General features: G+C 36.2%; 1 protein-coding gene across 2 annotated transcripts in view; it reads left to right on the top strand.

Annotated features, from left to right (window-relative positions):
* Window positions 1-14,724, top strand: part of LEO1 (LEO1 homolog, Paf1/RNA polymerase II complex component) — a 54,814-nt gene extending 40,090 nt beyond the window's left edge. The window contains exons 9-12 of one of the 2 annotated variants that reach the window (XM_051980663.1): window positions 1,397-1,532; window positions 3,543-3,729; window positions 6,644-6,741; window positions 14,480-14,724. In XM_051980663.1, coding sequence (XP_051836623.1) covers window positions 1,397-1,532; window positions 3,543-3,729; window positions 6,644-6,741; window positions 14,480-14,584 — 526 coding nt within the window. In that variant the 3' untranslated portion in view covers window positions 14,585-14,724. The remainder of the gene's footprint in view (window positions 1-1,396; window positions 1,533-3,542; window positions 3,730-6,643; window positions 6,742-14,479) is intronic. The other variant, XM_051980664.1, reaches the window with a different exon arrangement.
* The last annotated feature ends 861 nt before the right edge of the window (window positions 14,725-15,585 follow it).

The raw sequence follows: 15,585 nt of genomic DNA, 5'->3' as shown, positions 1-15,585 counted from the left end.
ACTCGGTTCTCTATATATTTGAGAAGTTAGACTTTTATTGGGGAAATTTAGTGTAAAATCCCTCTCCCTCCCCCCAATTTTCTGTTTTCCTTTTAATTTTGGCTGTATTGGATTTGTTTGTGCAAAGCCCCTTTTATTTAATGTGATCAAAATTATCCATTTTACATTCCATAGTCATATATTCTTCTCTCTGTCCACTCTACCTAATGGTTAATATTAATCATTATTATTATTATTAGGATTTTGATAATGATATTCTCCTAATCATTAAGTTTAAAACCTTAGCTTCATCTTTTACTTTTTATTTCTCCCTTACTCCTTTCATCTAATAAGTTGTCAAGTCTTATGAATGAATTTCTTCATGGTTGGATTTGCCTTTTTTTTTTTTTAACCTTATCTTCTCTATTAGATCCCTATACTGTCCCTATCAGAGGGGAATTGAATTATCCATGGTTGTCACATGATATTAGTGTACGGTTGTGATTCCAAGTGAAGTTTCTGATTTCATGTTTCTTCTTCTGTCACGCTGTCTAACAAGATCTTCTTCCTGTGAACTTTACAACTAATTTTTTAGGACTTCTGAAATACATGAATTAATTTACATTGCAGTGAAAATCTGTATTTCCTCATCTCAGTCCTAAGCCATCTTTGATATTTTTCACTCTTTTTTTCCATCTTGATTATCATAGTTGCATATACTTTATAAAAAATCTAACTTCTCTCTATGCTTTTCCTTTCCATGAATTCTCTCCACTTTACTTTCTTTAATAGCTAATATAGAACAAAAGTCCTCTCTTTTTCCCCTCATCTTGAGGGCCAAAATGATTTTATTGTGGATATATTAGGCAATAAAAAAGGCTTAGAAACTTAATCAAACTTAAATGATGTAGTGTGGTGTTACTTATTAATTTTATAAATATGTAAATAAATCTTCATATCAAAATGTGATTAGTTTTTTTAGTTTTATCCAGTTATCTCTTTTTTAAAAAAGCTTTTTTCAAAACACATGCAGAGAGAGTTTTCAACATTTACCCTTATAAAACCTTGTGCTCCGAATTTTTTCTCCCTCATGTTAAACATGTACATATTTCTATAATTATCATGCTGCACAAAAAAAATTAGGTCAAAAAGGGGAAAAAATAAGAACGAAAACAAAATACAAGAGTACAATAACAATAAAAAAATGAGAATGCTATGTTATGATCCACACTCAGTCTCCACAGTCCTCTCTGAATGCAGATGGCTCTCTGTATCACAAGATCATTGGAACTAGCCTGAGTCATCATATGATCAGCTTTCAAAGGCATTCATTATTTATTTATTTCAAAGGGATTTATTAAGCAATAATAAATACAGTTTTGCTCTTTTTTTTTTTTTTTGGCTCATTTCTTGACAGACCACACTCTACAGACAGTGCCACACACAGGAAGATGACCCTGTCACTTGCTGATAGATGTTCAAAGACACAGAAAATTAGAATCTTACCCATGGCTGGCCGTGATCCAGAATGTCAGCGCACAGAAATGATTAAGGTAATTTTTTTGGCTCAGGTTTTTCCTATGATTTTATTCACTAATAGTAATATTTTTATTTGCCTGTTCTGTAGTTGGCTGATGTTATGATTATTGCCTACTCATATGAGCAGAATCCCTAAACATGGGATGAGACGAAAGGGTGGTAATAGTGACATCACTGATAATGGTAATAAGAGAACTCAAGGTACATTTTAAAACATTTGATTTAGGTTTTTGCCTAGATATTTCATCAGTAATTCACTTGCTTGTTTTAAGTTGTGTTACCATTTATATTATAAAGTTGGATTGAAATGATAGGTATTTTTGGAGAAGAATTCAGAAAATGCTCTTTTCTTTGCAGAAGGAAGACTTTAGGTATGAAATATCATGTATTCTCTTTGAGATAGGGTCTTCTGGATGTGGAATGTCATGTATTGTCACCTTGTTGCTGTTGACTGGTTTTGCTGAATATCTTTTTATTTCTTTGTGATTAGGTATAGAGTGTGTGTGTGTGTGTGTGTGTGTGTGTGTGTGTGTGTGTGTGTGTAGAGACAGACAGACAGACAGCATGTATTTGGAAATGGTGATATAAAATAAAAAAATTACTAATAAATTAAAAGATGGTAGAGAACCACGTTAGTACAGAATGAGATAGAATTGAAACTACAAGTAGAATGATACTTAGATCAGGATCAGAATAGGACTTACATGTTGGTAGTTGGAATGTGTTAATTTATGGTGGCTACTTCTCAGAATTTCTAGTTTATGGAATTCATAAAGGAGGGCACAGATTGTCTGGAAGTGACTTCCAAGAGAGTCAGGTGGTATTATGCTGCTAGCTTATCTTTCCTGATAAACAGAATACAGTGTTACAGACATTTATGTTTTCAGTCTTTTTTTTATTCTTTGCCTCTGACAAGTAAGTATGTTTATCATTCATTTCTTTCTTTCTTTTTTTTTTTTTATAATACCCTTTTATTTACAAGTTATATGCATGGGTAATTTTACAGCATTAACAATTGCCAAACCTTTTGTTCCAATTTTTCCCCTCCTTCCCCCCATTCGTTCCCCCAGATGTCAGGTTGACCAATACATATCATTCATTTCTGAGCCATGTTTCCTGTATAATTTCTTTCCCCTTTTTGGGAAAGGGTGTTGCAGGAGGAAGAAGAGGGAGGATCCTATCCTGTCACTTCAGTGCTATGGCATTCTGCCTTCAATTTCATTGTCAGCCTAGTTTGCTGGTTGAATCTGTTTCAGCCAAGCAAGTCATATTATCTTCTGAAATTTTGCTTTCTTGTCCTTAGGAGCAGGTTTAGCAAAGCTGGGTATTTTTATAGTATCACTGGAAGCAACACATGAATTTGTGGTTTTCCTTATCTGGAATTGATTATAAAATCCAGGTTCTTTGTAATTTTCTAAAAGGAGGGCAGAAACCATGCAAGAATGATGGGAAAGTCCAGTAAGGATCTCCTTAAAAGTGAATAGTACATTATTTTAGGAGTTTCTTTCCTTTATTTTTCAGAGTAGTTTGAGTGGAGATTTTTATCATTTAACTGGCCTTGGCTAGTCTGTTCCTGGCTCTTGAAGTTGGAATATAATCCTTTTTAAAAAATAGTTTTAAGTACAACTAAATTATACTAAATTTAAAAAAAAGAAAATATTTTAATGTTATGAAGAAGAATGTTATCAAGGAGAAAGCATAGGGAATCTTGTGTGTGTGGGTATCTTCAGGATTTATAGTGACAACTTGGGATACAATTAGAAACTCCAATGGAATTTGTACCTGCTAAAGAATTCCAAAATAGAATACTCTGTAAGGTTCTTTCAGGTCTTGATAATAGATATATTTCATCTTACCTCTTTCCTTTTCCCTTCTATAATTAAAAAACAATAATCTTAGTATTTAGCTTAATGAACAGAAAAATGGCTTTGTAATCAAAAAAGAACTTTTAGGAGCTCAGATTAAATGAAGCTAATTATTTGTGATGTGTTGAGTCAGCTAATGATGTCTGATTTCCTTTACAGAAAGAGGAGGAACGGTTAAGAGCTTCCATTCGTAGAGAGTCTCAGCAGCGAAGAATGCGAGAGAAACAACATCAGCGAGGACTTAGTGCAAACTATTTAGAACCAGATCGTTATGATGAAGAGGATGAGGGAGAAGAATCAATTAGCCTGGCAGCTATTAAAAATAGATATAAAGGTGGCATAAGAGGTAAGTTTTTGTTTTTATTTTTAAATTTTGTTTTCTTATTTTTTCTTGAAGTTTTTTATTTTCAAAACATATACAAGGAAAATTTTTCACCATTGACCCTTGAAAAACCTTGTATTCCACTTTCCCCTTCTCTCCACTCCTTCTTCTTAGATGGCAAGTAATCCAATATATGTTAAACATGGTAAAAATATATGTAAATCCAGTATAGGCATACTGGAATATCCTGTTGCACAAATAGAATGAAATCAAAACGGAAAAAGAAAGGAGAAAGTTAAAATTGAAGCAAACAACAACAAAAGAAGTGAAAATGCTATGTTGTGATTCACACTCAGTTCCCACAGAGCTCTATCTGGGAGCAGATGGCTCTCAATATCACAAGATCATTGGATACATTTTTATTTTTAGATGAAACTAAATGGCTTTAAATTTTAAATTTTTAATTGAAATTAAATTTTGACATTTTTAACTTGCACATTATAGACTTTTCCTTCTCTCCTCCTTCTTCTTTCCCTCTTCCCTTCCTCTCTCTCTCCCTCCCTCTCTCCCTCCCTCACCTGGGATCACACAGATATTAAGTGTCAAGTGACTGAGGCTGGATTTGAACTCAAGCTTTTCGGACTCCAGGACCAGTACTCTATCCTGTGTCACTAAGCTCTATCTACCCATATCTTTTTAAGGATTAATTAATATTAAGGATTGTTAATATTAATTAATATTAAGAATTAATAAACAGTTTATCTTGAGACCCAAAAAGTTCTGTAGAGAACAAACCACAGTCAGACTTCAGTCTGTAGTATAATTGAGTTGGTTTATTTTGTTTGTTTTTGTTTTAAATGGCAGCACCTTCTCTCACTACTTAACTCAACAAGTATCTATTAAGTTGGCCAAATGCCAGGCAACATGCTAGGCCTGGGAATACAAATACTAAATGAAGAGTCGCTGCCCTTAAAAAGTTTTTCATTCTTTTGGAGAAAGTGACCTATCCATTGTTAAGTAAATGCAGAGTATTTTTGTGCGGGGTAGGAGAGATTCACCAGCTAGGGATTCAGTTGTAGTTTGAGGATGATTCTCACATCTGTTTGCCCTAATGTCTCTCCTGACCTCCAGTGTTGTATTCCTTATTGCCTGTGGACATCTTGAACCAAATGTCCTATCCACATTTTAAACTTGACAAAACTGTGAACTCATTTTCCTTCTCAAACCTTTCCACATTCCACTCTTCCTTGTTAAAACCATCCTCCTCCTAGCGATCTAGGCTTCCAACTTAGGTATTATCCTCAACTCCTTTCTCTCAGGTATTATCCTCAACTCCTTTCTCTCATTCCCTTATTCAGTCAGTTGTCAAGTCTTGTTAATTTTTTCATAACGTAAACTCCTCTATTCTTCTAGCATTGTCCTTATGAGAGTTGGTGATGAGGGTCCTTATACCCAGACTAATGCTGTATCCATCTTCTGATGGGTCTCCATCTCAAGCCTCTCCATACTCCAGTTCACCTTTCATTCAGCTGTCAAAATGATCTTCCTAAAGCACTGGTCTATGTCACTCTCCTATTCAGTAAACTCTTAGTGATCCCACATTACTTCCAGGATCACGTATAAGATGCTGCTTTTAAAGCCCTTTGTAATGTAATGTAATGTAATAAAGCCCTTTCTACATTTCTAGTATTCTTAGAATTTATTCTGTGATCCAGTGACTCTAGCTTTCTTGTTAGACCTTAAGCAAGGCATCCCAACAGGCTGTCCATTCCTGGAATGGTTTCCCTTACCTTCACCTGGCTTACTTTGTAGCCACTAAAATCACACTCCATGTAAGAAGGCTTTCATTAGGTGATCTTCACTTGATCCTGTCTGTCTCTTGCTTGAACAAAGTTGTTTGTATGGTGCCTCTACCGTTAGACTGTGAGATCCTTGAGGACAAGGACTGCTTTTTGCCATTCTTGATATCCCCAGTGCTAAGTACAGTGCCCGGCACATAGGACCTTAATGAATGCTTATTAACTTGGGGATGCCAAAATATGTTCCTTCCTACTTTTTCATTTTGAAAAGGAATAATTTTTAATTTTTATTCCACCTTTATTTCAGAAGTAAAGGTAGCTGAATTAATCAGATTCTAAGTGATTTTTAAAAGTAATCATCTTTTAAAATAGTATTTCATTTTTCCAAATACAAGGACAATTTTCAACAGTCACCTTTGCAAAACCTTGTATTCCAAACTTTTCTCCCCTTCTCCCTGCAAACAGCAAGCAATCCAATATGGGTTAAACATGTGCAGTTTTCCTACACATTTCCACATTTGTCATGTTGTATAAGGAAAAAGTAGTGACTCTTTAAAAAAAAAAAGTAATGACTTTTTGTATTAACTTCCTTTTTACTCTTTTGTTACTTGTGGTTCCCCTTTATTTGTACAGAATTACTGTTTATATCCATTTATTTTCCCTTGCTTACATAGAACAATTCTGACACATTCAGTTTGCACCCACAAGCTGGATAATTTTAATACTCTTTCCATGTAACATTTCTTCAATTGGAAAGCTTTATTCAATTGGAAAATTCTTTTCTTCAGAGTATACTCTCCATCGATACCTATGTCCCCTGCTGAAGCTCGTTCACATGGCCGTCACTGTCCTCTGCACGCTCTCCAGTTTTGTGATTGACTTTCCTAAGTTGGTTTGCCACATTATGGATGTGGTTCTGGCCAAGGCAGTGCACCTAACAGTAAATTCCTTCTTATTCCCAAAGCTCTGCTGCAGGGTGTGGTCCAGAATTCTTGAGCTTGTCTTGGCTGTCGTATCACAAGATGGACTCACTGAGCTTGGCATCCACCGAAACCTCCTGGTGCTCCTCAGGGAACCATTTCTAGCTTTCCCTTACAAGAGAAATGTTATGTTTTAAATGACTTCATTTTTGTTTTCAGAGGAACGAGCTAGGATCTATTCTTCTGATAGTGACGAGGGGTCAGATGATGACAGAGCACAACGATTACTTAAAGCCAAGAAACTGACCAGCGATGAGGTAAGATACAGGGTCACCTTGTTCATTTGCAGGCAGTGCTGGCTGAGGATTTATTCTGGATGAATGTTAGAAAAGAGAGGCAGCATGCTCTGGTGACTAGGAAGAGAGGTAGCACAGTTGATGGAGCACTGGGCCTGGGGTTTAAACCTGCCTCAGACATTTTAATAGCTCTGTCATCCCAGGCAAGTCACACAGATCTCTGCTGGCTTCTGTTTTTCAACTGTAAGAAGAGGATAATGACTTATCAGGGTTGTTAGAGGTTCAAATGAAAGCATCTGTTAAGTGTTTCTCACTGTCTGGCACAGAATAGGTTCTATATACTTAGTCAGGTTCTCCCTCTTCTACCCATAGGCCTCTTTCAAAATGTGATAATTTTTTAAAATTAAGGCCAATAGACCAAAGCTACCATGAGATGTAATATGCACGGCAGATAGAGAGCTTCAGATACTGCATCTATCACTCATATATCATAAAAAAGCATAACATGTTATTATAATGTGATTATTAATGAAATATTTCAAATCTTGGTATTCCTTTATTTCCTAAATTTCTTATGCTATATTTTGGGCCTTTCTGAATGTCTTGAGGTTATTTTCTTACGAATTTTAAATAATTTCCAGACATGTTTCTTCCATCAGTATTAGTGTTTGTTTATCCATACCCACATAATGCTACAATTCTAGTTGAATGTCTTCATACACACGGGCCAATAGTTGATACAGGAAAGGAAAGAAAGGAAAAAAGCATTTGTATATTATACCTACTATGAATCAGGCCACTATGCTAAGCTCCGTCCCTCTTTTTTTTTAAACCAATCTTAACTCATTTGAGCTAAGACAAGTGTAGGAGCAGGTGATATAGTAGGATGAAAAGAGCATTGATCTAGGAGTTCAAGGTCTTCCTTTCAAGGCACAAATCACTTAATCACTTGCATTGTATACTCATCTGTAAAGTGGGGATAATAGCAATTTGGTATTCCTACCACATGAAATTATCATAAGAATCAAATGAGATAATGTATGTGAAAATGCTTTTAAAACTATAAAGACTCAATGGTTAATGTATCTTTTTTTTTTCCTACAGTACATATTTGGATACTGTTCTAATTCACATATATGAAATGTGCCTATTTAGTTTACCTGGTTTGTGTTCATTATAAAATGTGAATAGCTTAGCCCTCAGTTAAATGTGTTTTGAGAGATTTCCCATGTGGTGTAGAATTTCCACAGTCTGCCTATTTTTAGGTTATGAATTGTAGAATTTAATGTTTCCAAAAAACTGAGAAGTGACATGTTGGCAGAAATTGATGGATTGGCTTGGAACAGATTTGTTTTTCATCAGGATGAGGAAATATCCTAATGGCATATTTACAGTATGCTGAACAGTTGGCAAACAGGGCACTCATCATCTAGACAGATGCTCTTTGGTTGATGGCAGGCAAAGACTGTGAATTAAAATTGAAAGGTAGTTTACAGCCAAACTGCGTTATTTGTAGGGCATTGGAAATCACCTTGGTCATTTTGCTATAGTTTTTTTGTAATACAAAATAAGAATTTAGAGGAAACAGCTTAAGCATTAAATCAATCTTTTTCTATCCATATGTGTGTCTATATTTTGTAGGTATGTAAATTTTGTAGCCATATTTTCTTTAATAAGCTCATGTTTATCTCACCAACTTTACTTTCAGTGTTACTTTAATGCCTTAATAAAGTGCTACTTCAGTGAATTTAGTTAGCATGTTTAAGTATCCAATAATATGTAGAATAGATAACCCAAATTCTATAAGTTAAGAGGGAAAGGTCTTTTGAAAGAGTTCCCTTGGAGAACAACTTGGAGTCACCAGAAGAGAAAGCTTAATGGAAACCCATTGGTAAGAAGGGTTTGTCATTGGGCAGTTTACCTTCATATGGCTCTCAGTCAGGTTTAGGGAGTTGTGAGCAGTGTGGAATCAGTCCTGATTGGGATAAACCAGCAGATCCCAGTCTTGCTCAGAACAGAAGTTTCAGGATTGGTTATTGTTGGCCTTTCCAGGGTTAATTTCCTTATAAACAACATCCACGTAAACTTGAGTGTCTCCTAGATTCTGCCCTTGTACCTATAATGTTTACAGAACAGGTTGTACTTAGTCCAGAGACTGGCATTCTTTCAAAATAACTTGCCAAGTCTCTTCATTTAAGGTTACATATGCCATTTAGAGTTTTGAGGGAATTTTAGTACTGTAAGGAATATCTGCATTTTAACATTTCAAAACTTTTGAATTTAAATTAGAGTATTTAAAGAATACAAAGTTTTGGAAAATATTTAAATTTCATTCAAAATTAAACAAAAAAAATTTTAAACAAATGTTTTAACAGTTTAAAGATGGTACTTGTCCCAGGTCAGTAGGAAACAATGGCAGGTGGGAAATGAGTCACATAGCTACACTCAGTGCCAGCAAACTCCTCTCCTTCCCCCCCAACCTGCATCATCCAAGCTAGTACAGAAACAGAAGGCCACCTGGCAGGATTCTCTTCAGTAGCTTTCCACTGCCACCGTCTGGAAGGTTAGGGAAGATTTCTTTTTTTAGTGATTGGACCCCAAGACTCATGACTTTTTATCTTTACCTTACTTTGATGTTCCCTTTCCATACAGTGTCTACTGTACAAATAATCAGCCATAAAAATGGAAGTATTTGATTACACTGAGCGTCTTGGGGAACAAGCTGTCTATATAATAGCTGACTTATAGATCTCTCTCTAATATTTCATCTTTACCTTCTATTCTGTAATAGTAGAAGGCAGAGCTATTTTCTTCAGTCCCATAGACTCGCACTTTGTCTGCAGGTTGAAACTTAAACTGTTCTTCAGCAATACCTGAAACCTAGCTCACCAGGGTTAAACATAACTTTTGTCCACAGAAGTTCTCTATTCTTTTTCTGAGTCAATTGGACTGGAATCAGCCTCTGATCTAGGAATGACTGGAGCCAAACACAGGATAGAGGCAGGAGAGGCAGGACAGAAACACAAGTTTAATTCATCACAAAATGGGGAAAGTAAGCAGAAGTCCATTCTCCCTGCCAAGAGCGTAGGCTTATTTGCTGGGGGAAAGGCCGAGTTCATAAAAATAAAAATCACAAGTGAGCTGGACCATGACATGATTTTTTTGAGTCTTGAGTTGCTGTTCCCATGGCATATAGCATTCCTGGGTCCTGTGGAAACGGTCTGCAAGTTGAATCTCTCACGGCGCAGTACAGAACCAGCACAGATAGAGTGCAGGACCTGATTTGGTTCATTTGGCAATTACAAGGAGCAGGGATTGTGAGCATTTCAAGAGAGGTGATAGATGACTTTAGGCTGCAGCACATTGGCGTCTAGGTTCCTGGGAAATAGGGAGCATGCATCCCTCAGTGAACACCTGGTGCTGATCAGAGCAATGCACTTTGCCAGGAGGTGAAATCAGCCAGAGTGCAAAGGATTGATGTTACTCTTAAGCTCAGGACACAGCCTGCTTGCTGGGCCTTAGCTCTGGGAAATCTCCAAATATTTTGACACCTGGTTATTTTTTATCTGGGTGATAGTTATTATGGTAAGAGATATGTTAAATAAGCTTGCAGCTTTGAGAGAGTTGTGATATCTCAAGAATAGGAGATAGGAAAGGGATGAGGAAATGTTGAAAGGAATTTTCCTCTGGAGATGCTCAGGAAAGGAAAAGTAGTCTTAAGGTGGAAAAAGTTAACAATTGATCTGAGTTTGCCTCACAATTCTAGTGACACAATTCCAGCCTACCTCATTCTTGCTTAAAATGCCTTAAACACTTGTATTCTTAGTCTGGGGAGGTGGAAAGAACCTAGCACTACTCAAATAATCTCACTGGGACTCAGGTGCGTTCTTGCCTTAGGTATTTAGAATTGTTGATGGACTATATGAATGAAACAGCTTATTCTCAAACCTCCACTTCATTTTACATACTAGGAGGAGGATCCAATTAGGAAAACTCAAGTATCAATACTGATACAAAATGTATTATTGTCCCAACTCTGTGTGTGTGTGTGTGTGTTGAAGGTTTTCAAAGCTCTTTACAAATAGCTCATTTGATGTTCATAATAACCTTAGGAAAGAGGTGCTGTTATTCCCACTTTACAAATGAAGAAACTTAGCAGGTGTTAGGTGACTAGCCTAGTACCACATAGCTAATAAATATTTGCAGGTATGATGGAAACTCCTGAATCCATATCTGTTACTCTATTTGCGGTGCCATCTAGCTGGATCATTCTCCTGGCAGAAGCCTAAGTGTGCCCCCAAAGACCCTGTAGCTGCTGTACCTGGGGTTCTTTGAAGAATTCCTGCTTCTGCCAGGCAAACAACAGAGTGAGGATTCATGGGATTCAAGGATAATGTAGAATCCTTTATGTAGATTTATAGGGTTGAATTCTGTACAACAAAAATTCTTACTTTTAAACAGTGATTGTTGCCAAGATGAGTTAACTCCCCTCCCCTCACCCAAGGTGTGGAACATCTTGTTTTCCAGGCTGGGGTTCAGAAAAAAACCTTGTTTTTGGCTCTGCTTGCCTTACATTTGGTGGTAAATATCCAAGAATACTCAGCAGAACCCTAAAGGACAAGTATTCGTGGTAGAACCAAGGCTTCCCATTCATTCTGTGCACATAGGGCAGGAATAGAAGACTGGAACTTGTTCATGGCGTTCCTCTCCTTTAGAGCTTATGCTTTTATTTGAATATGCAGTATTGTATAATTTTTTTTTAAATTTGAGTTCCAAATTTTCTATCTTCATTATCTGCCCCTTTCCTGAAACAGTAAGTAGTTTGATATAGGTTACATATGTTTAATTATGCAAAACAGTCACTTGAACTCTTGCTGTATGGTAATTCAAAATGGTGGCAAATACTCTTACTAGTAGAAAGCAGGAGATCTAATCAGAAAATTGTTGTTGGACATAGTTTAGGCCATCTCTTACTTGGCTAGAATGGTGGCAGGCTTAGGAAATATACCTGAATGGCAAAAATATTACTCCTTTCCCCTTTCACAAAAAAGGGATATGTGAAGGATTGTATTTTTTTTCCTTTGTGTGTGTATGTGTGTGTGTGAATGAAGAATCTTTGAAGTGAGGAATCAGAGCTGAAAAGAAGAGCCTCTTTGTATCTATTATGTATTGTTGGAATTTTGACCCAAGAAAGTAGCTCTCTTTTAAAATTTACATTACTAATATGATTTTAACTGTCTCTTGTAAAGTTGTTTCTCTTATATTTGGGGGGTGGGGTTACACTCAAGGATTTTAGATTGGAGAAGGGCTAATAATACCTGTATGTAATTATAAGTAGATGATAAAAAATATTTCTTCCTTATAACATTTTACTCTGTGAGTAGGATTAGTACTGTGATTATCTCTTAGAATTATCTTGCATATGGTGAATACCTAAGGATTTTGAGTTCGAAAATACATTTAGAGAGAATCTAGGCCAGCCTCTTTCTTATATAACAGGCAAAACCGAAGACCAGATTGTTAAGTTTGGCTCTGTTCATCTGGGTGTACCACGGCTTTTTTTCAGCAGCATGCCGTTCCTCTGGCCTAGGCGTCAGGTTGAGCGATCAAAACCCCTAGATGCTGCCTGCTCATTTGATCCCTGGCAGTCCGTGGAGGCTAGAATGGCAGTGTCCTCATTTTACACAGGGGCTCAGAAAGTTTGTGGCCTGATTAATCTGTGGGCACGTGGGGTTAGAGGTGAACAAGGGGCTCCCTTGACTGCGCCCCACTGCCTCTGAGTGTCCCTGCTCATTTGTAGAGCTTAGAAAGGTTGTGCATCAAGATTTCTGTTGGAAATATGAGTGGAGGGTCATTGGGTGACATTCGTTTTCTTAGGACATAGTTCTGGACTTGAAGGATGGTGAGGTAAAACTCTGTGTGGCGAGGTAGAACTGCTGAGCCTGAGCATGTCCAGCTGCCACTGCCTTATAATGGAATGGGCCCCGTCTTCTGTAGGGAAAGGCACCAGAACAGCTTGTTTTTAAGCCTTTTCACATTATTTGAATGAATGAATGATTTCATATTGGTCATTCCAGGGTTTAGTATTAATGCTTTTATACATGGGTGATAGGAAGTCTATTGAATTAAAAAATTGAGCTTAGAATTGGAGCAGCATTGGCACCAAGTTGTACCCAGGAACTGTGCCCTCCTGTTTTAGGTTTGAATCTGATTTAAATATTACTTGACATGGATTTGTCCCTCATGTAGTTTTTCCTTTCTGTTTCTGTGTTATAATAGTTCCCACCTGTAGTTGGAAAATATTCATTACTCAATGGAAATACTCTGAGTTCCTTGTAAAATATTAAAATAATGGGTATGGATATGTAAGAATAAACTTGTTTTTACATATATGTAGCAATAAGATAGCACATAGCATTTCCTCAAGCATGCTGCAGTTTATAATTGGAAAAACCCATGCAAAGAAACTATTTATCAGTATATTCAGAAAGCCTTTAAAATATTCTGAAAACTGGGGCAGCTTAGGTGGCATGGTATATAGAACACCAGCCCTGAAGTCAGGAGGACCTGAATTCAAATGTGGTCTCAGACACTTAACACTTCCTAGTTGTGTGACCCTGGTCAAGTCACTTAACCCCAAATGCCTCAGCAAAATATATATATATATATTCTGAAAACTAAATACTATAGAGGCTTTGAAATCTCTTTATTCTAAAAAAAATGTTAAGCATAGACAATAGATTTTTAATCTGGTAGTTCTCTATTTGCATTTGGGACCTTTTAATTCAAAATTAAGTCTCAAAAGTACTTTTGCTTATTTTATACTTGAAGATTTTCCAAATTGGTACTAATCTTTTTCATTTTTTAGTGACCAGGGGGACTGATATATCCTTTAAAAAATTGCAATCAGTATAATATTGTTCTCATGTTACTTACCTTTCCAGAAATTGGCCATTTCTTATAATTTTTTTTAAAGAAGGAAAAAACATTGTTCACCAGAACTAATTTAAAAAAGGGTGTAAAGGTTGCAGAGTTCTACAACCTCCACCTTTATCTATTCTTTGGAGCCATATTTGAATCATTAAAATTCATAGAGTATGTATGCCTTTGTAATATATATATATTAAAACAAATTTATTTCAATTCAGTTTGTAAAAGGAGAAGAAGTGGCATCCTGTCATGCAAAGCTTCTTAAACTGTAGGTCACAACCCCATATGAGATAATGTAGCTGGATGCAGGATTTCTAAAAATTTGGCAACAGTAAAAGTTATTAAATATTCAACCAGGATTTAATTCTTTATGTAAAAACAAAAAAGCACATCCATCTCATTAGTATACAAATTTGTTTTCATCTTTAATAAATGATAAGATTATATGTATGCCAAAGAATTATTTTAAAATAATATATTTTATGATTTGTTGTCATTAAATGTTTTGATTTATATACTTATATAAGTGGGGTTGGAAAAAAAGGGATTGCAAGTGAAAAAGTTTTAAGATGACCCCACTGTAGTGAATAGCAACCTCACCTTACTCCCAGAAGACCAAGTCACTTAATCTCTCCATGTGCCAGAAAACTATGAAAGTTATAATCCATGGATGAGCTGTCGAGCTGCATTGGTGGAGGGTGGCTTCGCACAGGGGAGTTCCTCAAGCTAGTGAAATCTTAGGTCCAGGCCAAAACAGTAAAGAGGTATTCATTAGAAATAACTCAGTCCATAATTGGGCTTTAAATTTGTTTTACTTGTGTCCTTTTAGGAAGGTGAAACTTCTGGAAAAAGGAAAGCAGAGGATGATGACAAAGCTAATAAAAAACACAAGAAGTATGTGATCAGTGATGAAGAAGAGGAAGATGATGACTGAATTTCATAAAATGGAAATGCATTTTCTATGGATTGTACAGTTATTTTATAACAGATGTAACATGATGAAGTTATTTTGATTAAAATGAATTGATATGCTTTTTGTGTAATTTTAGTGTGAATAAAATTTGTTAAAGCAAATTCTCTGACTTAACAAATGAACTAGTAGTCATTTCATTTTACTGCTAGGGCTGTCTACACAGAAATTTAGCACGGTCTTTTTGACTATTAATCAAAAACATTTTCATTTATGGCCTGATGAATCAGCTGCCATTGTTCTTAGAATGCCTTACTTGAAAATGACCTTTACCTTTTCAAATGTTCTTTCAGTATTTTTTTTAGCTCTCTCCTTGGCTCTTTACCATAGTTGTGTATGTGTTCTGCTATTGAATAGTCCCTACTCCCAATGAATTTATGGTATTTTTCACTCTTGTGTCCCTGGTAGTTAGAACTATGCCTTTAAATGTCGTAACTTATTTTGTTGAATTTAACTGGAAAATGGAATCATAATTTAATGAGTTCTTTGTTACTAGAAGAATTCAGATAGATAGAGGCTGGATGACAACTGGGGATATGAAAAGATGCAGTCCCTGCTCTTAATGAGCTCACAATCTAACGGGAAACAAATACATAAAAATAAGCAATATCTTGGGAAAATAGGAAATAATTGATAGGGAAAGATTTCGTATGGAAAATAGTATTTTAATTAATTGGGCCTTAAAGAAATTCATAGAAGCCTGCAGTGGAGATGAGAAAGAACAGCATTCTAGGCACAGGGGATAGCCAGAGAATGTCCAGAGTTGAGAGAGAGTGTCTGGATCAGAGTATGTATCAGGAAGTAAGATGTAAGAAGATTGGAAAGGTAGGAGGAAGAGAGAGGGAAAGAGTGAGGGGTATATGAGAGTATGAGAGACTGGTTTGGACCTGCCTGCACTCAGTTTGGTGGCTGAGGACATTGGATTAGAATGGGGAGCAACTTGAGTCAGGCAGATGGCTCAACAG

Source organism: Antechinus flavipes, chromosome 2, assembly GCF_016432865.1.
Source record: "Antechinus flavipes isolate AdamAnt ecotype Samford, QLD, Australia chromosome 2, AdamAnt_v2, whole genome shotgun sequence".
Taxonomy (NCBI): Eukaryota; Metazoa; Chordata; class Mammalia; order Dasyuromorphia; family Dasyuridae; genus Antechinus; species Antechinus flavipes.
The sequence above is the reverse complement of the archived record's forward strand: the minus strand, read 5'-3'. Positions and strand labels throughout refer to the sequence as shown.